The 23,740-nt window shown below is 37.8% G+C and overlaps 1 protein-coding gene across 6 annotated transcripts in view; it reads right to left on the bottom strand.

Annotated features, from left to right (window-relative positions):
* The window catches only part of LOC309492401 (uncharacterized protein), a 31,352-nt gene extending 10,140 nt beyond the window's left edge, over positions 1–21,212 (bottom strand). For 4 of the 6 annotated variants that reach the window (XM_082161351.1, XM_082161353.1, XM_082161354.1 and 1 more), the window contains exons 1-2: positions 7,451–7,589; positions 7,114–7,314 (exon numbers count right to left, since the gene is read on the bottom strand). In XM_082161351.1, the coding sequence (XP_082017477.1) occupies positions 7,114–7,171 (58 nt within the window). In that variant the 5' untranslated portion in view covers positions 7,172–7,314; positions 7,451–7,589. Of the gene's footprint in view, positions 1–7,113; positions 7,315–7,450; positions 7,590–18,601; positions 19,564–19,590 lie in introns of those variants that run through there. The other 2 variants (XM_082161356.1, XM_082161355.1) reach the window with 2 other exon arrangements.
* Between the last annotated feature and the right edge of the window lie 2,528 nt (positions 21,213–23,740).

The following is a 23,740-nucleotide window of genomic DNA, read 5'->3' as shown; positions in this document are numbered from 1 at the left end:
AATATTATGTAGTGATTACTTTCATTTCTGGCGCTATGACATTTCTGCAATGTGTTGAAGATATTAGCGCGTCTCTAAAAAGATCAGTCACAAACATGATCCCTGCACGATCTAATCTATAGCGTCTTATTAACTCACTGTCATCCATTGTCTGCAACACATTTCTTCTCCCTCTTCGTCTTTCTGCCATTTTCTCCTCTGCTAAAGAAACTCTTAAGCCTCTTAAAAGTCCTCGTCCTTGCTCCTAACAATTTTGACCTTAAGACCTCTTTTAAGGGTTAAGATGCTTTCTGAATTACTTTTTTCTTTACTAGGATTTTTTCTTTAATTTTAAGAGTAAACGGCCACATTTCTAAGAATTTTCTAAGAATTTTGTCACTAGGAGCTACTCTTTGCATTAAGATTCTTTATGAATACGGGCCCAGTACTTTATTTAGGCTTGGTCTGTAGGGAATTACAAATCTGCACACATACATTCAAACGCACATAACTATAGAACCAATTCTTAATGCGTATGTGAACGCCATCAGCGTTTCTCACAGGTTCGCGTTTAAAGTCTGTGTAGAGAAAATGGTGTCGTCTTAGCGGCCCCTAATTTAATAACAAATGATCGTTGTGACGGAAGCGAATCAATCAAAACTAACTTTAGCTGGAAAATAACTTTATTAAAGAACCGCTATAAAGCCAAAACAAATCTCTGTTAGCTTAAATTATTCGTTTATCTCTGTAAAGCTGCTTTGAAACAATCTACATTGTTAAAAGTGCTATAAATGAGGATGACTTGACTTGTAACATGCTCTCAAGCCAGATCAGTAGCGGTTTTTGGCACGGGCGAACCGGGCAATTGCCCGGGGTGGCATTTTTGGGGGGGTGGCGCCGCCAGCACGAGCAAAAAAAATTATAAAAATCTGCGCCGCGAAGCGGTTTTCTATTATCTATCATTTCACTGTGTGGGGAATTGACAAATTTGCACCCCTGCTTGCTGAGAAGATGCAGTGCACAAAGCTGTTTGTTTGAGAAGGGGAAAGGGGAGGGGACCCAGACAGTTCACCTCTGGGTCTCTCCCAAATGGAACGGACAAGGGGGGGGATCCATATAGTTATCAGTGATGCGCGGGTTGATCCGAAATGAGCGGGTGCCTGCGGTCACCCGCGGTTACGAGTCATCCAAAAATATTTTTAATTATATTCGGGTTGCGGTCGGTCGGGTCGTTTGAAATAAAGATGCCAATTAAACCTTTGTAATTTATATAGTACTAGAGAGCATATGAGCGGAGTGGAGCGGTGAGAATCTCCGCTCATCACTCACGGAACTGTTCACCCCTCTGCTCCCCCGCTCAAAGCTACATCAGGCCGCTCCGCTCATTATCGCTCAGCGCTCAACGCAGTTTGCTCCGCGCTCCACTCAAATCGACCCCGCTCGCTCCAAAAAAGGAAAAAAAATCTACATGTATATCACTTTTAGCTTAGACCACAGCCTTACCTCCTAAAGAACTAATGAGCAACAACAACATTTTTCAAATAGAAATGTTTTATTTCAAATTACAAATTAGGCCTATGTAAGAAGGAATAGCCTACAAAGTCCTGTAAAATTAAACAAATAAATGGGCCTCATAATATAAATAACAATTATATAAACAAAATATAGCTTACATAAAAATTTTAAAAGTAAATTTACTATTGGGCCAGAATTTTGATAAGTGAACTTTTGCGCAACGCGCACGATTAAAATTTAAATGGGCTTATCCTATATCCATTGTAGGCCTACACACAAGCTGCTGTAAAATAAAACGAATAAATGGGCCTAATGATATAAATAAAATTTATATAAACAAAAAATATATAAAAAAATATACGTAAACGTTTTAAAAGTAGACTAAATTAACTATTAGGCCAACATTCATATAACTGAATTTTTGCGCAGCGCGCAGGATTACAATTTAAAAATGGGCTTGTATCAATTGTTTGAATATTATGCTATATTTAATTTACACGTTGTTACATGTTACCGTACTCAATTTGCTAACCTTTTGCTTTCTTCCCAGCGTGTTCACATATAGCACACTGCATGTTTTCGAGAGATGTGTCTTTTTAGATTCCAAAATGAATCTTTACTGACTGAAACGATTTCTCCTATTTCTTCTACCACATTAGTTAGTTTTATATTATAGTACACCTGTATGACTTCTTATTTTCCTTTTTGAAGTAGGCTACTTTTTGAACTCCGTTATTGAGCCGAGTTTTGACTGAAAATAGAATCCATCTTGCAGTCATCAACAGTAAAACTGAGTCAGGCTAGACTGAGCATGCTTCAGAATCGTGGTGTGCGCGGAGCGAAATTGGAGGGGGAAATAGGGCGACGCTCCGTCCTTTTAAAAATGCCGCTCTGCGCTCTGTCCAAGATCTGCCCGCTCGGGCTCCCCGCTCGCTCCCTCTCCACTCCGCTCACAATTTTCTATGAAATACATACCTACACTTTATTGGCTGAATATCTGTCGCGAAGATGACGCACGAACTCAGTCTGCTGCAGGTAGAGATGGAGGCGGCAAGAAAAAAGGTGAAGACTGGGGAGTGGAAGCTCCGCAAATACACACAAAGTGTGGGAGACATTTGCCGAAATAATGAAAGATGATGACCAAAGTACTGGCTTTGTCATGTGTACTTCTTGCTGTGCATTTACTACTTTTAAAAAAATGCGGGTCAGGAAGCGGGTCGGGTACATATTTTCTTCTTTTTTTTTACGGTCCGAGTTGCGGGCAGGTTAGTTGAAAACGTCGGTCGGGTGCGGGTTGTTTATACATTGACCCGCGCATCACTGGTACCTAAGGAAGGAGCTAAGTTCTTTGGAGAAAACTCCTTTATATTTAATTAAAAACTTTTGATATGTTACTGCCAACTTAGAGAAAAAACATGAATAGGCGACATGACGTTCGGCTACTTTGGATATTGATAGCGAAGTCAGCAGCTAACTTTAACATTCCATTAGCTAGTAGGTGGATTAAACTCGGTTAAAATGCTGGCCAAACAGTGTAACGTGTGACTGTATTTCACTGTAGACTAGGGGTGGAACGGTACGTGTATTCGTATTGAACCAAAACGGTACGGGCGTCACGGTCATTTACACCAGTGATGCGTGGGTCAATGTATAAACAAACCGCACCCGACCGACGTTTTCAACTAACCCGCCCGCAACTCGGACCGCAAAAAACGAAAAGGAAAATATTGTACCCGACCCGCTTCCTGACCCGCATTTTTTTTTTTAAGTAGCTATAATGCTCATCGTAGCGTCTTAATATAACTTAATATTCTAATTTTGTCAAGAATTATAAAAAATCATCAATATAAGCTAATAATTTGTACCAAAATAGTCTAAATGTTTAGATTTAAAAACCATTTTAAAAAGCTGGCTATGTCTATTTTGATGTTTCTGCGCAAGTTCAGCAGACACTAGTGAGGTTCGGGTTTGTTCCGATCAGAGCTCGTGAGCGGAGAGCGCATTTCTGAATATTCCGCTCCGCTCACGGTCGCTCGCCCAACCCAGATGGCCTGCTGGTGTGAAAATATGTGGAATAAGGTCTGCCTCCGACTAATTTTTTTTTCTAGTCGACTAGTTGTTCATTTAAGCCATTCGTGGACAAATCGCCCCTTTATATTAAATTAATTACTTAAATAGGCTAGCCTTCTACAGGAATAAGCGTAATGACCGCACGCATAAAGCTTGCCACAAAGAACCGGTTAAAGTAATGATTATGAATGTGTCTAAATTAGCAAGGAGACATTTAATTGTTTAGTTATAAACTGGTGTTTTCTGTGTCGCTGTAAAGATGAAGTTGACAATGCGGTGATCGCGGACTCGCCATGAACGCCAGAGAGAAATGCACATTTCATATGGATTAGCCTACATAATCAGAGAGTATAGCCTATTTATTTTGGTTTGAATATTTTCGTTTAAAAGTAAACATTTCAAGCTTTCTGTAATATATAGCCTATATTTATCAAATCTGTGAGGCACAAGCTGAGTTTCGGCACCCTCCAGTTCACATGCAGTGATCGTACCGGCGCCTTATTTTGTCTGCTATATATTTGCTTCTTATTTAATAAATACGGGCAATTGATTGATAAAACATTGATCAAAATTAAGATACAATTTATATAAAACGAAAATCTTTTAAAAAGAGTTTTCTATAAAACAAAACTTAATGAAGTCGTCAAAATCATGTTTTAATGAAAACAGCGCCGTTGCTAGGAGGCTATATTAGTCAATATTTTTTTATTAGGTTAAGCAGTGATTGGATAATGTTTTTTTTTAAGTTTTTTTTATTTAACGTTTTTAATTTAAGGCCCAGCCACAATTGGTCTGGCTTATCCAAAACTGGAATCCTGGCGCCGTGCCTGGTTGGTCGTGCCAGTTTTGTGGTTATCAAATGTGTAAATAGCATCGCAAGAAGTAGCCTACGTACACATGACAAAGCCAGCACTTTGGTCATCATCTTTCATTATTTCGGCAAATGTCTCCCACACTTTGCTCTTTCTATTTGTGTATTTGCGGAGATTCCACTCCCCAGTCTTCACCTTTTCTCTTGCCGCCTCCATCTCTACCTGCAGACTGAGCTCGTGCGTCATCTTCGCGCCAGTTATTCAGCCAATAAAGTGTAAATTAAATTAAAAACGTATTCATAGAAAATTGTGTCTAGAACTATATAAATTACAAAGGTTTAATTGGCATCTTTATTTCAAACGACCCGACCGACAGCGACCCGAATATCATTAAAAATATTTTTGGATGACTCGTAACCGCGGGTGACCACAGGAACCCGCTCATTTCAGATCAACCCGCGCATCACTGATTTACACGTATAATGCATGGTATACAAATAAATAAAACTTGCATGCAAAGTAATGCAGAACTTCTGTTAGATACGCGGGATCTCTCTCTCTCTCTCTCTCTCTCTCTCTCTCTCTCTCTCTCTCTCTCTCTCTCTCTCTCTCTCTCTCTCTCTCTCTCTCTCTCTCTCTCTCTCTCTCTCTCTCTCTCTCTCTCTCTCTCTCTCTCAACGCTTTAATTCAGTTAAACAGATATTATGTTGCTTCTCTAATTTTACAAATATACACGGATATTGTCTTTAGCTTATGTGTATTTGATTTCACCAGACGACGGCTCGATTATCAGAATTTTTGTGCAGTTTAACGTCTTGGAAGGGAGAGCTGGTTATGTTTATTGGGTCGCGTTTCAGTCACCATTTCAAATTCATTCCGTTGTGTGACAACAGAAACAGTCAAATATACCAATAAAAACAGTTTTATTGAGAATTTAGCTTCATCAAAATGGGCACAGAGAGAGAGACTACAATGTAATAATAAATGCTTAATGTACATTTTGCATTTTCAGAAGATCTGCCCGGTCATGCAAAAATCTAAACATTTTTTTGTTAGTAAATTGCTCAGTGCAAAGAAAGAGAAGTAATGGGAACATGGTATTTCTTTGTTCTTTCTACATGTGTCTAATAGACATGAACAAGTTCTTTGAAAAAACATCTATGACCTTTGAAACATGTCTCGTCTTCATGCTCTATATTGACTATGGTTTCAATAATAAACATATATTTGCATAAAGCATATATATTTATCCATGCCCACGTTGATTAGAGTATTACAAACTTGAAAAGTATTCATTTAAGGTATATTTAGAACAAATAAAAAAATGTGATTAAATGCGATTAATCAGGAGTTAACTCACGACAATCATGCGATTAATCGATTAAAAATTTTAATCGATTGACAGCCCTAATATTAATCTGAAATGTAGCAAATTAATTTTCAATTCATTCAGGTACAATTACCAAACATATCTCAAGGTCTTTTGTACAGATTTGGTCAAGTGTTCAATAAATGTTTTTGTTGAGAAATCTTGTCTATCTTAAGTAATTATTTGTGCTACATTTTATCATCCAAATAGAGGTTAAAAACAAGCACATAATCGGCCAAAATCAATCGGCAGCATTAATCGGCCAAAATAAATCGGCAGCATTAATCGGCCATCGGCCTTTCAAAAGATCGGCATCGGCCTAAAAAACAAATCAGTCGACCTCTAATGTCATCTACACCCTAAATTAAGCTTAGTGCTTTATTGTATGAATTAATTTTGATATATAAGTTGCACCTGACTATAAGTCGCAGGACCAGCCAAACTATGAAAAAAAGTGTGACTTATAGTCCGGAAAATACGGTAAGTAAATCATACTCCCACTACGGTAATTAATAACAGACTATAGTAAACACATTTCCTAAATAGGCCTGTGACTGTATCTTACATTTTATGAAATAGTACCATTAGTTAAAAATAAAGTTTAAAATGCTTCCTGTTCACATATTTCATAATAAAATGACAAATACCCTTTCCGAAATAAATTTGTTGTCATCATTCATAGATTTAATGTTAAAATAATATACAGATGCTACTAAAATACAGCTGATATATTGTTGTACTTATTATTTATTGGAAAGTTTACCAATGGATAAATCAGCTAATCCCAAAAATAATCATTAGATTAATCGGAAAAATAATCGTTAGATTAGTCGACTAATCGAAGAAATAATCGATAGATTAATCGACAACAAAAATAATCGTTAGATGCAGCCCTAGTTTACATACATATTTTTTTCCTGAGTGCAATATTTTACAAATCTGATTATCGTTATCGGCAAAATCCCCAAAAATGTTGAGATAACATTTTTTTGTCAATATCGCACACCCCTACATCGATCACATTCATCAACCCTGTTATCAAGGTTATTATAAGAAGAATCTCTATAATTATGAATAACTTGTATGATATTTGACAAATACAACTTCAACAGTAACTTAGTGTTTACTGATTATTCCTAAAAAAAATAACAATTTAGTAAACTAAATTGAAAATGACTAAAATTATGGTAACATTGTTGCAAATTGGGAACCAGATATAAAATGCATGTAAAATAAAACAGTTAAAATAGTATTTAGCTTGATCTGATGTTGACAATCAAAACATCAATCACTAATGACAGTTATTTTCATCAACTTCTAACATGAATGTTCTTCAGCATCATGAATGAATGAAGAATAAACACCAACCTCTTTGTTCTTCAGGATCTTCAGTGTGTTTCATTCTGCAGGGTTCTGGATCACTCATGTTCTCACTGTCCTCTTTAATAAACTCAGTCTTTGCAGATTTCAGCTCTTCCTGATGCTCTGATGCTCGTCTTCACTTGTTTTCCAGCATTTATTGGAGAATTGCAGTGGGAGGAGCTTCACTGATGACGAGTTTCAGGAGATCTAATAAATGAGGTGAAAACAGGAACAATTGTCATGAAATAAAGAGTGTTTTCAGCAGATCTGTTAATATTGATGAGCCTCAGACTATCAACACTCATTCAACAAGCCATTCAGGACCATAAGCAGATCATCTCACTTTATTCTGAGTGTTTGCCGTTAGAAACACATTATTTGAGTCAGGATACATGATAAAAGCCTGTAAGAAAAATACAGAAAAATAATTACAGAAGCATAATATGTACATTTGAATCTAAATATAGTTAGATTTTATGACAATCACTAAGTACTTAAATCATTAAAATATTACATTTATGTGCGCTGAAACTGACAATGATCATAAAATGTTTAAAAATTAAGAGCATCACAAAGCACTATTGTTCCAATAGTAAAACGCTACTCATTTATTAATATTAACATTTAAAGGGGGGGTTGAAACACTCATTTTCACTCAATCTCCTGTTAATCTTGAGTACCTATAGAGTAGTATTGCATCCTTCATATCTCCACAAAGTCTTTAGTTTTATTATATTTATAAAAGACAGATAGGCTGTACCGAGTTTTTTCGGAGATATGAAGGATGCAATACTACTCTATAGGTACTCAAGATTAACAGAAGATTGAGTGAAAATGAGCATTTCACCCCCCATTTAAAGACAAAAGGTGAAAGTCTCCCCTACAGCTAATCCAATCAACCTAACTATTCATCGTCTAGGGCTGGGGCTTGAGCCATTAAAGACAAAAGGTGACTTACAATAGAGAAAAACAGGACTGGCAGAAACTGTTGTTATTATTATCCTAACCTTAAAATGCTAACTTCAATGTACTCAACTTTTACTGTTGCAACCTAAATTAAACATTTAATACATTTGTAATATAACACGTCCATATTACGTCCAAAATGTCATACCAAGTTTGTTAGATACATATCGTACAGTCTGATTTATAATCTTATAGAAATGCCAAAAATTGCAGTCTGTAGCAAGTATGACAAGCGGGAGTCAGAGACCGACATTGTTTCTCAAAACCAAGAATGCAAAGAACGGACTTGTGTTCAACGCAGTGCTGAAGTGCCAACTAGTCTCTCCCTATGGAGGACCCCTTTACCACTCTACAGATAAGGCGTTGTTGCGAAAATTCGTTTTGCGTTCCTACCCCAAAGCGACAAAATAAAATAAATGAAAAAATAAAGGGAAGACCAATACTTTGTATAGGCTTGGTCTGTAGGGAATTCCAAACCTGTATATACTAAAACGCACATAACTATAGAACCAATTCTAAATGCGCATGTGAACGCCATCAGCGTTTATCACAGGTTCGCGTTTAAAGTCTGTGTAGAGGGTATGGTGTCTTCTTAGCGGCCCCTAATTTAATAACAAATGATCGCTGCGACGGAAGCGAATCGATCAAAACTGGCTCTGGCTGGAAAGTGACTTTGTTAAAGGGCTGCTGTAGAGCCAAAATAATCTGTTGCCTTAAATTATACACTTATCTCTGTAAAGCAGCTTTGAAACAATCTCCATTGTTAAAAGCGCTATATAAATGAAGATGACTTGACTTGGGGAGAACGCTCTTGCTAGTTGTTCTTGGAAGAATGAACTCACAAGGTGACGAGCACACAGAACGCTGCTGACAGTTTGAGACGATGTGTTCTTGCTGGTATTGCGCAATAATACCCCCGCACAGACACCGTCTGCAGTACTCAAACATAACGAGAATTATTGACGCTAACAGCCAGGCTTTATCGTCCAAGCCTACCCTCAGCTCAAGGGATTACTCTACTGTACACTACAATGTAATGTATATTCATAACAATAAAGCAACGCTTATGGAGATTCTCACTTCCAAAAACGTTTGAGCACATTTTCGATTCGCCATAAATTTTCATGAAAATGGCAATATTTGAAATCTACACAGGTGATTTCTCGCATCAAATGTTCTCAGAAGTGAATTTAGTGATGAAAAACGACTTTGATCTGCCTCTCTTTTCTCAAATGCCGAAATGAATGCTGGGATATTTCTTCCGTCAAGTTCACACAAGTTACAAACTGCTGCATCCTCGGTAAAATGGGCATGTCAAGAACACTTCCGGGATTTTTAACCATTCTTGCCAAAATGCAAACTTGTGTATTTGGACAGTACTTGGGCAGCGACTGATGACGTTTCACAAGTCCACAAGAACACAAGTACAGACAAGAACGCATATTGAGAAATGGCCAGAAAGTTGCGCAGCGCTGTTGTTTTTCCGTTTTTCCATGAGCGCCACCTACTGTCAGAGATTGACACTGCATTTACTGACTTTTTTTGCATTGGTCCGAACAAACAAATCTCATGTGAATTTGGTGCCGAACATTCGTGTTAATGTGAAAATGTCCTGTTGCTCATCGTGGCTGTTGGGAAACTAACTTAGAAAAAACATGTTTCTCAGCACATAAAGATGAGCTACTGTGATCTCAGACTGAGGTGATGTGGTTTCTCCACTGCATGGATCTTCATGTGTAGCTTCAGGTTAGTTTTAAAAGATAAACTCTTTCCACACTGATCACACATGTGACTTCTCTCTGCTGTGGATCCTCTCATGTGTTTTCAGAGATGATGGCTGACTGAATCTCTTGTCACAGTGTGAACACTTGTAAGGTTTTTCTCCAGTGTGGATCCTCTCATGTGTTTTCAGAGATGATGGCTGACTGAATCTCTTGTCACAGTGTGAACACATGTAAGGTTTCTCTCCAGTGTGGATCCTCTCATGTGATTTCATATCTCCTGACTGATTGAATCTCTTGTCACAGTGTGAACACTTGTAAGGTTTTTCTCCAGTGTGATTTCTCTGGTGCAGTTTCAAACAGTTCGCTGTTATGAAAGTCTTCTCACACTCAAAGCACATGTACTCTCTTACACCAGTGTGAATTTTCTCATGTGTATGTAAATGTTTCAGCAGTGAAAAACTCTTTCCACACACAGAACATGAATGCGGCTTCTCCTTCGTATGAACTGTCAGGTGTGTCTTCAGGTCTGATGACCTAAGAAATGTTTTGCCGCATTGATCACATGAGAACGGCTTCACTCCGGTGTGGATCCTCATGTGACTCTTAAGATTACTTTTGCATAAGAATCTCTTTTCACACTGATCACATGTGAACGGCTTCTCTCCAGTGTGGATCCTCATGTGACGCTCAAGACTTTGTTTGGTTGTGAAGCTCTTCCCACACTGAGTGCAGGTGAAAGTTTTCTTGGCTCTTCTTTTCTTTAAAAATGTATTCAAAGGTTTTCCTCCAGGTTGGACATGATGTTCCTCCTTCACTTCACTCAGTTCTTCACTCTCCTCCTTCACTTCACTCAGTTCTTCACTCTCCTCCTTCACTTCTCTCAGTTCTTCACTCTCCTCCTTCACTTCACTCAGTTCTTCACTCTCCTCACTCTTTTCCATCAGGTCTGGCATTAAAAAAAGAAAAAAAATATAAAATTTCATTTCATTCATTACCACTTCATTCGCCATGAACTTGTTTGTTTATTTTATTATTTTATGCAATCAGAAACCAGTCGTGCTTTGTATCGTATCTTTGTATTGCTTTTGCAACGTACGAAGAACGGGCCCCTGCGCACACATATTCAAACGCACATAACTATAGAACCAATTCTTAATGTGCATGTGAACGCCATCAGCGTTTCTCACAGGTTCGCGTTTAAAGTCTGTGTAGAGAGAATGGTGTCGTCTTAGCGGCCCCTAGTTTAATAACAAATGATCGTTGCGACGGAAGCGAATCGATCAAAACTAACTTTAACTGGAAAATAACTTTATTAAAGAACCGCTATAAAGCCAAAACAATCTCTGTTACCTTAAATTATATGTTTATCTCTGTAAAGCTGCTTTGAAACAATCTACATTGTTAAAAGCGCTATATAAATCAGGATGACTTGACTTGTAACATGTCACCGTGCAGCTCTGTGGACAGGCTGGTGTTTTTATCACACACCTTGAAACGCATGTAGATCCAAAGAAACGCAGTTAATGGCAAAAAATGTTCAAGCTGCTGAAAGCCTGTTTCCTCTGTTCTAGTGACTTTTATATTATAAAGGCTATTTTACCTTTTAGTCTTTAAATCGTAGACTTTGTTTACAGTAGAATCATTTGTTTGCATTAGGGCCGCGTCGACGTCATCGATTACGTGGACTATGAAAATACGTCAACACACATGAAATGCGTCGACGTGTCATTTATTTTTTACGTTTAAATTAGGGCTGTCACGATGTTCGATTTTTCACACCACGGTTATTGTGGCCAAAAGAATTCACAATATCGATATATCGCGATATCTATAGAATCTGTGGGGGGGGGTACTCAATCTATGGCAAATTTTTGTGAAGGAAGACAAGCATGTGAAGTTTATCTGGTTTCAAACTGAAGCCAAACACTGTCTGAAGGTTTCCTGAAGAACTGAAAAGCTCTTAAACCTGTTGTTGCACTGGCGCCAATAAAGTCATGCAGATAGCAGATTTGAATAAAAAAATCAGGTGCAAATACAAATACAAAAATAAGATGAGTAAAGAAAACGGGGGTTCTTAATTTTAATAATCACCCTGTATTAAATATATGAACACAGAAACCCCCTGTTAACAGTTAATGTCACGTTTCCCATTCCATGATGACTAGTAAAATAATATCCGCGTCGCGTCTATGACAACTCCAGGTATTGCACACCGGACACGCACTTTCTCAGTTTATGGCCAGCAATATCATTATGTTTATTAAACATTGTTTAAGGACATTATGGAATTGAGATAATGTCTGTACTATGTTATGATTATACTGTACAATTAAATACAATAGTTGCTGAGTCTGTGATCTGAACACTTTTTTCTGCGCTCTGTGTCGCGGCAGGATTTTGAACAAGGTCCTGAGCCGTTGCTGGGCGACGCGGACAGACGCCGAATAGAACCGCGCTGTGCTTCTCGCATAGACAGTATGGCTTCTCGTCCGGTGTGTGTACACTCATACAGAATGTGTTCGAATTTTAAAGACGTGGCGCTGCGCTTCTCGTCCGGTGTGCGACCACCTCTAAGGTGCTGTTTTCTTTGAAGCCGAAGAACTCTGTTGTTAATACTGGCGAGCTCAGCTTACTTTTTTCGGGTGTGGACAGAGTGTTTCACTCTAGCTGCGCGGGCGCGGACGAGCGCTGCGTCTAGAAAACGCCAATATCGCCAATACCGGTATATTGTTTTGCTCTAAATTAACACGATGTCGATATTTCATGCTTTGAATATCACGATTATCGTCAATACCGGTATATTGCGACACCCCTAGTTTAAATATCGAGTATTGGCAGCTTCTGCTCCCGCTCATGGTGAAAATGACAGACCACGATCATCCAAAGTATGGGAATACTTTAAACTATGGCCGAACAGAAAAGTGCTTTGTTTACTATGCAAACTATGCCCCATTCGGTGACAATAAAATGGACTTTAATTTATAACTTCAACTTAAATCTGTCAACGAAGCTTTCAGTGCATTTGCCAGTTTTTAAAAGTTGTGTATGCACATGTAGACTAGAGACCTGCACTCCCGCGGGGAAACATAGATCTGATGGCTATTTTTTTTTAGCAGGGTAGGGGAAGACTCATGAATATTCATTAGGGAACTCATCCCTGATAGGCTCGCCGATACTCCAACGTTCTGAGACACCATGGTAACCGCAAACAATGAGATATCAGATCGCTGCGTGTCACCAGAGGTGGGAACATTCCGTGAGGGATTGTGATTGACCTAGATGATTAATGTTATAATTTACGTGGATTAGCGGTAAAAAAAACGAACGCAAATGGTTATAGGAATATAGTATAGTAGGCCTAATTGCATGGGATGCAATTCTAATGTTGTGCTAATTGCATGGGATCACGGTCAAAATCCCCAATATAGGCGATCACACCAGAAATCATGTAATTGTAGCAAACCATGAATAATTATTATATTACGGTAGTCTTTTCTCTCTGTTTTGCATCATCATCATTATTATTCTAATTGATTTATTTTTGGCTCTTGTCACAGTGTATAGGCTACTTAACCTGAATTAGCACTGTTCATAGAGGTACGGTAGGCAACACCATTAGGATCATGTAACACAAAATAAATGGTTTTTTTTTTCTTTATGATACAGGGAATAATCTTAAGTTTCGTTTTTATTTTGTTACCATAAGATCTGTGGACATCACTGGGATTTAATTTGAGGTATAAGAACCTGACGATACATATCGTGACATAGCCTACACATATTGACACATAATATTATATTTATTCATACAACATAAATTGCACCATTTTCTTAATTTCTAAGTCAATAAAGTGTAGGCTAAATTAAAAAAATGTAGTGTAGCCTAAATGTAGTAATGAAACAAACTTCCATTCAAAAGTTTGGGGTCAGTAGTTTTTCAAAACAAATGAATACTTTCATACAGCAAGGAAGCATTATATTGATCAAAATTGACAGTAAAACTGTCTATTTAAAAATTCTATATGAATATGAACTTTCTGTTCAAAGAATCCTTTAAAAAACTATCACAGCTTCCCAAAAAATATTAAGCACCACAACTGATTTCAACATTGATAATAATAATAATAATAATAATAATAATAATAGGCCTAATAATAATTGTTATGCTAAAATGTATCTTTGCATCACAGAAAAAAAAAGAAAAAAAACTTTTTCCGATTCGTGGGACTCCCGCAAAATAGAATTATCTATAAATTGAACATCTAAAAATGAATAAATGATCATTCATCTGTTGCACAAAAGCAACAAGAACAACTAAAACAAAATATAAACGATTTACATGCCAGAGTTTATCTATTTATAACATGTTTGCAGCGTTGAACAATGTAGCCAATCACAGACATATGTGCTGATTTCTTGAACGCCAATCAGATGCATTTAAGATAGAATCCCCTCGCCGCTCAAAATGGACTTTTTGTTCAGTGCTGAGTTCTGCATACTGGCAAATCATCTGATTATAGCAAACAAAGTGTAGATATTATGTAAGATTCATTGAGCAGCCAGTTTCATTGATAATAACAGAGATTTTTGAGATTGCGATGAAGTGAGATGTCAGTTTTTTTAGGAATTATTAAGGGAGAAATACGTCCCTCGCAGGTCTCTAATGTAGACTTTAAAAACAAACGCCTAACATTATATTTACATTAACAGTAGCCTAGGCTGCAATCTAGTGGATGTGAACTTTTTGGCAGATAAACACAAGTGCATTTTCGGACAGGTTAAAGGGATATTACACCTCTGGGAAGATGAATGTGTATTTAAAATAGGTCATTTTAGATTAGATTAGATTCAACTTTATTGTCATTACACAAGTACAGGTACAAGGCAACGAAATGCAATTTAGGACCGACCTGAAGTTAGTAAGAATACAGCATAACATGAGGAGAGTTGAGGAGAAAAAAAGGCAACCCCCAGACTATGCTCCAATAGGGAGTACAGTTTGGGGACAGTAAAACACCTCAGCAATTTGCACATAATCAGTACACAACATGAACACACAAGACTTGCAACAGGGGAGGGGGGAGGGGAGAGGGGGTTGGAGGTAATCCAGCACAGGCAAGCAGCCATCCGGTCCTGCAGCCATTTCGGCGCTGGTCACAGACCCGCCTGACAAACTGGTGGTAAAAAGCGTCGAAGGCGTGGGATGGGGGGTGGGAGGGTGATTGCATATCTGTATCTATGAAAGAGTTTCTGTATGTGTGGGCCTGAAGAGTCGCTACGCCTGGCATCCCAATCTAGGTGCCTCAGTCCGCAGGATGTCATAGCGAAACACAGCAGTTGCCATGGAGACAACCTTGATCAGGTCCCAGACAGAGTCAACAATCAGCAGGTGTCAGTGTGGAGTCGGGGAAGGAACGCAAGAGCGTCTCTTTGCAGTGCTCTCTCCAGAGGGAGTTGTTGTTGCAGCAGCGGCCTCGGCCAAGGCCAGTGCTGATAGAGGGGGGCCAAAAGCAGATAAGATTGTGGTTGTTTGGTCTTGGGACGAGTAGCCGCATTCCAATTTACACAGCTCCTGGTCCGTTTGGGTCTCCGAAACGATCCATTTGCCTTTGCAAAGCTGTGAGCTTCTCCATGATGTTATCCATATTGTGGTTCATAGTCACAGTCTGAGTGCCAACAGCTCTGCCCACTGCTTCAATCATAACGGGCAGCCTTGTGGGGCTTTGGACAGCTGTCACCGTCTTCTTAATTCCTCGATAAACCAGGGCAATGCCTAATCCAAACAGCAGAAAACCTGTTATCATGGTTCCGAATAGGTAGATATCGTCAACGTCCTCCACGGAAAGAGCCGCCAGACACACGACCCGCCACCTCTCCCATGCGTCCATCGTGTAGCCAGCTGCGAACGTTCCGGCAGGGCAGTCAGGTTCCCCCGAACCCAAGCTTCTCGTCGAGAAGATGGTGTCAATTGCGTTGAGAGACCAGTTGATCAAATCCATAATTTCTTAGTTTGTAGAGCAGTGCGGAGAGAGTCTCTCAAAGTACAAGACAGTAGACGAGACGAGAGGAGCAAAGCAGGGAAGATAAGGGAGAGGAGGGTAGGAAAATGCGACCGCCTTCGTTGAGAGCCAAAGCAAGAAGAAATTTAAGTAGAATAAATGTGAAGACATTTTTGAATTTGGAGCTTTCTAGACTGAGAAAAGCCAGAAAATGTATTTTTGGCTTATGTGGATGAAAGACAACAACTCCCAGAATGCACTTGCTTCGCTGCCTTAGGAGGCCACGCCTACCGGTAAGACAGCGCAGTTGAAAACAACAAGGCTAGCCTACGTGATGAGTTTGCCAGGGATTTCGAGATAGCCCAAAATATCCGGGATTCGGCTTTTGCGTTCTAAAGTCGCCATTCATCATGTTTACTGTGGCGAGCAGGACGAGGCTGACGGCCGCGGGAGAACAGCGCGAGGCCGGTGGTGTCATTACTAAGACGCGCCGGGTCTCGCATCTCTCACGGAGGAGCGGGGATTTTTCTTATCAATGGTAAAACGCACATCAACCGATCACTTGTTTAGCGTTCATGTAAACACTACATTCAGATTCACCAATCGGAATGAATTCAGTTAGATTGAAACAAAAGGTGTGCATGTAAACAATGAATGGCGACCGCAGAAAGCAAAAGCCAAAACCCGGACATTTTGAACGATCTCGCCGGCCGGACAAGTCTGGGAAAAAGAGGATGGTAACCCCTATTTTTTACAGTCTATGGGTAACCCCTACTTACTCAGCTTTCTCCACAGAACAAGAGCCTGCTAGCTTAGCTTCCAAAGAAAGACGGCTGACACTGTGTACATTCTGTGAGTGAGATCCCATCCTGTATGGGCGGGCTGAAAACATGCGGAAAAAACGCCATCTACTGGCTGTAGTCTTTAGCCTCTGGCCAGAAAATCCTCCGATGACGCAAAATGACGATTTTTGCGTCATCGGAGGATTTTTTCCAGACAAAAAATACATAAATCTCTTGTCTCAGGGGGATATGAGGGTGGAAAGCACGGTAATTCGAAAATACTACAGGTTTTCTACTAATACAAAGCTTAATGCTAAATCCTGAAGTATCCCTTTAATAAAGTAAATCATACTCCCACCAGTGTTGTGCCTGAACGCGTTCATTGAACGATAGTTCATGAACTCGTTCATATTTTGGGCGAACGTGAACTGAACGTTACTGCCTGATGAACGTTACGGTGAACTCGTTCATTCTGGTGTCTGTGAACGCCACGCTCTCTCAGTTTAACTTCGTTCAGTAGGATGCCAGATTTCCATAAGGCCTTCCAGGCAAAAACCCACCTAAAACACACTGTAAACCGGCCTTAATATGTAGTGGAAAAAACACCCAATCTGGCAACACCAGCCACCAGTGTCCACTGACTCTCTTGTTCTATCTAGTTCATCAAAATGGTACATAAATACAGGGAACATAAATAATTATTTTACCTCAAGTCTTTCGTTTCTTTGCCACGTGACAGACACAATGAATGGATCGTTCATGAATGACTCACAAATCAAATCAAAACAAAAAGCAGCAAAGAGGCGTCGTATGATCATTTAAACGAGTTTTATGACAAGGTCGGTGAGGATGGGAAAAATCTGACGCATAGCTTCAGTGTTAAAACTGATAAAATAATTGTCTGTGGTTCTATATGGGCTGTGGTAATCATTTTGAAAAATAATATCTTGCAGCAACATGGAAAAAAATAAATAATCATTTTTGAAACTGTGAACTTAGTTCAAAATTGAGTATATGAACTATGAACTGAACTAGTTCATTTTAAAAATTTGTGAACTGAACTTTGAACTAGTTCATGTAGAAAGTGAACTTTCCCAACACTGACTCCCACTACGGTAATTAATAACAGACTACAGTAAACATTTCCTAAATAGGCCTGTGACTGTATCTTACATTTTATGAAATAGTACCATTAGTTAAAAAAAGTTTAAAATGCTTCCTGTTTGCATATTACATAATAAAATGACAAATACTCTTTCTGAAATAATTTTTTTTGTCATCATTCATAAATTTCATGTTAAAATAATTTACAGATGCACTAGCCTCTTCAAAATACAACTGATATATTGTTGTACTTATCATTTATTGGAAAGTTTGCCATTGGATAAATCAGCTAATCCCAAAAATAATCGTTAGATTAGTCGACTAATCGAACAAATAATCGATAGATTAATCGACAACAACAAAAATCTTTAGATGCAGCCCTAGTTTACATACATATTTTTTTCATGAGAGCAATATTTTACCAATCTGATTATCGTTATCGGCAAAATCCCCAAAAATATTGAGATCAAATTTTGTCAATATCGCACACCCCTACATCGATCACATTCATCAACCCTGTTACCAAGGTTATTATAAGATGAAGAATCTCTATAATTATGAATAACTTGATATTTGACAAATACAACTTCAACAGTAATTTAGTGTTTACTGATTATTCCTAAAAAAAAATAAAAAAATTTAGTAATCTATATTGAAAGTGACTAAAATTATGGTAACATTGTTGCAAATTGGGAACCAGATATAATATAAAAGTAAAACAAAACAATAAAATAGTATTTAGCTTGATCTGATGAAAAGTGTCTCAAACCTCCCTTTACTGACCATTTGTTGAAGAAAAACCCAGAACATTCTGTATCATGTCATAGTTGAACTGTTTATCTAAATGTGATGAAGTGCTTGAATGTTTCTAACATGAATGTTCTTCAGCATCATGAATGAATGAAGAATAAACACCAACCTCTTTGTTCTTCAGGATCTTCAGTGTGTTTCATTCTGCAGGGTTCTGGATCACTCATGTTCTCTCTGTCCTCTTTAATAAACTCAGTCTTTGCAGATTTCAGCTCTTCCTGATGCTCTGATGCTCGTCTTCACTTGTTTTCCAGCATTTATTGGAGAATTGCAGTGGGAGGAGCTTCACTGATGATGAATTTCAGGAGATCTAATAAATGAGGTGAAAACAGGAACTATTGTCATGAAATAAAGAGTGTTTTCAGCAGATCTGTTAATATTGATGAGCCTCAGACTATCAACACTCATTCAACAAGCCATTCAGGATCATCAGCAGATCATCTCACTTTATTCTGAGTGTTTGCTGTTAAAAACACATTATTTGAGTCAGGATACATGATAAAAGCCTGTAAAACTGCTCTACAGATAAATAATTACAGAAGCATAATATGTACATTTGAATCTAAATCTAGTTAGATTTTATGACAATCACTAAGTACTTAAATCATTAAAATATTACATTTATGTGCGCTGAAACTGACAATGATCATAAAACGTTTAAAAATAAAGAGCATCACAAAGCACTATTGTTCCAATAGTAAAACGCTATTCATTTATTAATATTAACATTTAAGAGTTGATTTAAATGTCTGACGTTGCTCATTATAGGCTCAACGTAAAGTAACTTATCAGTATAACACTTGAGATCGTTTCCCATCGATTCCCCTCACAAACCTTAACTCTTGACATTCAGTAACAGTTCTCACTCCAAACATCGAGACAATCACACAAACGAACACAACATCGCTCAGGTCTGAATGAACTCAACATATTCTCCTCATGCTCGCTGCTGCTGCACTAAATGTTTATTTCAGAAGGAAGACGCCAGAAAAGACGCACAAGTATCGCTGTGATCGATGAAAACAATACAGAAATGAGCCTGTCCCTTAATCAAACTGTATAAAGTGTGTGTGATGGTTGTGTAAATATGATAAATACCGTGAACTGCTCTCCTCACCTCAGAAGACTCGACGCTGAAACTCTCAATGAGGGAAACAGTTTTGCCAACTATTTTCAATGGGAAAGTAGCGAACGCATTCTTCTTCTTCTTCTAGTGGAGTTTTTATGGCGGTTGGCAAACCAACTTTCGGTGCATTACCGCCACCAACTAGACTGGAGTGTGAAGCACTAATAAGCGTTTAGAAATTAACAACTTAAATAAACAATATAGTCAAGAAAAAAGGATATATATTTAAAAATTGTATATTATTTTTAAACCACTATATATTTTATCTTGTTCTGCATGCATTTTCAATAGGCTTTCCATATTAATACAACACCCAATTTTCTTACTTCCTTAATAAGTTCTAACCTTTCTTTTACATATTTTATCCATTTTATTAAAACATGTTCAGTTGTTTCTGCCTGATCACAATAATTACATTTACCCGTTTTATGTTTTCCTATTTTGAACAACAAATGATTTAGTCTAGTGTGCCCTATTCGAATGCAAGATATAATTGTATCTTCTTTTCTATTGTCACTTCTTCAATTTCTTACTTGTTGTTATCACTGTTCCATACTTCTTGACATTTGTTCTTTATGAATTCTTTAATTTTACTTTTAACCTCTTTGTTTCTCAGAGTCACTTTAATATTTATCCCACTGGTGTGCTACCATGATGCACATGTAACAATGACCATCTGATGCGGTTTTGGCAGGTCATTGAACCATCACTGAAATTCATGGTTCGTGTAACCAGAACAGGAACTGCAAATGTTGAATCTGAAAAGCAAAGTACTTCCATGGTGGTAGGTCTGTGCTATTATGACCAAACTCTCCGGCTACAGAAGGTATGCATCCTATCATATTGTAATGACCCAGCAGTCAGCTCTAGCAGCTGGGTGCATTATGGGATATTGTGCGTTGGGAGTTGATTTATGCGTTATTAAAGCAAGATGGTTGGGTATTTGTGTTAGTAAAGTTATGCGTGTTTATGTTCAAGTTAGTTAGGGTGTTCTTGGATGTGTAAGGGAGTGACTTGGCGATGGGGCCTTGCCTGTGTTGTTCTTATTCTGTGTTTGGAATAAAAATGAGAAAGAAAGCAGTACTGCCCCCTGCTGGTTTGTTCTACGCCACTCGCAGAGTGTCCTGGTCGTGCTGTGTATGGGACATGAGTGCTCGTATGTCGCGATAGCAATTAGCCTATTAAAAGTGCATTAGCATAGCTTAGCTCCGGTTAGTCCACACGTTTTACTGAATAACTGCTAGTTATTACAATATATTTGATCAATACATGGTTGGACTTTTACTTTCTGAAGCAAGGATGTTCACCTTATGACTAGGGATGGGCATCGTTTTGATTTGAACGATTCTGATTCCGATTCCGATTCTTCATTTCGATTTGGGTTCTTTTCGATTCTCAATTCCGATTCTTTGAGGGGTGGAGTCAAAACCTGTCACAGGCTCATTTCACAGAGGAAAATTTTATTTTGATTTAGTTTTAGTTTTGGGAGCTGCAGCCCATGTGGGAGAAAATTAGGAATGCCTCTGCACCAGACCAAAAAACAGATTTATATATGCAGAACTTGCACCCTGGTCTGGACTCTCTGGACATGTATAAACTAACTCAATGTATAAAAGCTCACTTTAAAACACCATTGATTTGTATCCGGTCGCGTATTAAAATGGTTTTAAGTCAAAAAAAGATGTTGAAATATGTTATATTTAGCATTTTATATGCAGCTAATAGCTACCTTGCTTAGCACGTATACTATAAACATTCTCTATTCATTTAACCCTTTCACGCATAGTGGTCACTACAGTGGACAGCTATTAAAAAAGCATTTTCTTGAATTTGCACGGGTTTTTATGGCAAAGTTGCACATCAATCTCTTCATTGGACCCTGGTGCATCATCCTATAAATTGCAATCAAGTGGCAAGCCTTTGTGTTTCGATTTTTTCCCCCTCCAAACCAAGATGGCCAAGGGTCAGTCAGACATGCCAAGTTGCTCCAGAATATCCACCCATTCCTTCTATCCTAGGAGACTCTTGTAGGTAAAAAAAATATTGCAGCATAAAGCAATATCTAATGAGTCATATCACAGTAAAATTTTCCAAGTTTTGATTTTAGATTGAGAGAAAACTCTGATTAATCACATGTCCACTGTAGTGGACGTCATGCATGCAATGGCTATATTTCAGATACAATTCATAATTATAATGTGAATATTGTTTTTGAAATTTAAAACTTAAAAACTTAATATGCATTGACTTTTTCTACTGTAAATAAATGTATTTGTATTATTAGAATGTAATTTTCATTGACATCGAAAAAAGTCATGTGATTACATAATGTATGACACTTGTAATGCATTACTTTACTTGTTAGATCAAAAAGTAATCTGATTTTATAATGCATGTTATTGTAATGCATGTTTTACTCATAACATCAAAAAGTAATCTGATTACATAATGCATGTTACTTGTAATGCGTTTCCTTTCTCATAACATCAAAAAGTAATCTGATTATGTAATGTGCGTTATTGTAATGTGTTTTTTTACTCATAACATCAAAAAGTAATCTGATTACGTAATGCATGTTACTTGTAATGCGTTTCTTTACTCGTTACATCAAAAAGTAATCTGATTAGGTAATGCATGTTACTTGTAATGCGTTTCTTTACTCGTTACATCAAAAAGTAATCTGATTAGGTAATGCATATTACTTGTAGTTAATTACTTGTTAGATCAAAAAGTAATCTGATTAGGTAATGCATGTTACTTGTAACACATTACTTTACTTGTAACATCAAAAAAGTAATCTGAATGCGTTATGCATGTTACTTGTAATGCGTTACCCCCAACACTGATCATTTCAGATGAGATTGAAAAAACGTATCGCTAGGTTTTCTCAGAGGAGGGCTATGATAGAAATGTGCATGTCCATCTTGAACATAATCAGAATTATCAGCTAATAAGGGTAAATCTCCATACTCTGGTGCACTGGAGGGAGCATCTGAGTGGTTTCCACAGTTGTACCTTGACAGGCTGTAGAAAATTCTGATGGAATCACGTCCTCATGTTCTGATATCAAAGATACGCAAAGTGCAACTTGTATGAAGTTGTATGAAGCCATTGCAATATTTTGCATTTATATTTTTTGTATATATTTTATAGTTTTCACATTATTTGATATAATTGCATTGATTAGTTTGTTAAATTCACATACTTTATCTGTTTGATTATTGTCTTATATTTAATACAGTATATCTTCAGTTTAAACCAAACGCATGCTGTCCACTCAAGTGGACATCTGAAGATCTCTTTGAAAAATTTGTAAAAAAATAAAATAAAAATAAATTCTTGTTTTTCATGCCCTAAGAGCAATAAAAACACATAGGAAAAAAATCCTGACTGAGGGTATCATAATTCATGCATGAAAGGGTTAAAAAAAAAAATACCCCAAATCGCGTTGACCAGTCCACTTGAGATGATTGACAGCTGTACAGCGAACGAGAGAGCGCTGATATCATAAACTGACGCGAATCATGAAGAGCAGAGACAGAGCTCGATGTGTTGTTCGCTGTTTGAGCTCTTCAGATATGCATTGGAAAATGAATAGTAATGTTATTCTGTATGACGAAATCTTTTACAAACATGTGATGATAAATCATTATTTCTCCAAATATGCGCACCATTGGATTAAGAGCCCTGGCGGATGCTGTTTATTGCATGTATGTGAACACAAATAAACCGGAGAAGACGTGAATGACGCTTTATGAGGGATGATTTCTATTCAAAATAACAAACATTAGGCCTACAGATTAATTATTTTGCACTCGATCCTGGCAACGTTACTAACTTTGGTCGTGCAGGGTTGCCCGAGGAGGACGAGACAGTGGACCAGCCAATAACCAATCAGAAAAATCAGAAAAATAGAAAAATAGAAAAATATTTAAAAGTCAGGGCTAACATAGTTTTCATGATCCAGCATCGCTGTCACGAACAAGTACTCCTGCCCATCCCTAGTTATTTTATTGTTGCAAAAAATAAATAAATAAAAAAGAACATTCCTAGAACATTATTATTTATTTCCCAAAACAATAACCAATCAGGAACCAAATTCTAACATTAGGGCAAGGCAAG

This window comes from Leuciscus leuciscus, assembly GCF_965113295.1.
Source record: "Leuciscus leuciscus genome assembly, chromosome: 1".
In the NCBI taxonomy this organism is placed as follows: Eukaryota; Metazoa; Chordata; class Actinopteri; order Cypriniformes; family Leuciscidae; genus Leuciscus; species Leuciscus leuciscus.
The sequence above is the reverse complement of the archived record's forward strand: the minus strand, read 5'-3'. Positions and strand labels throughout refer to the sequence as shown.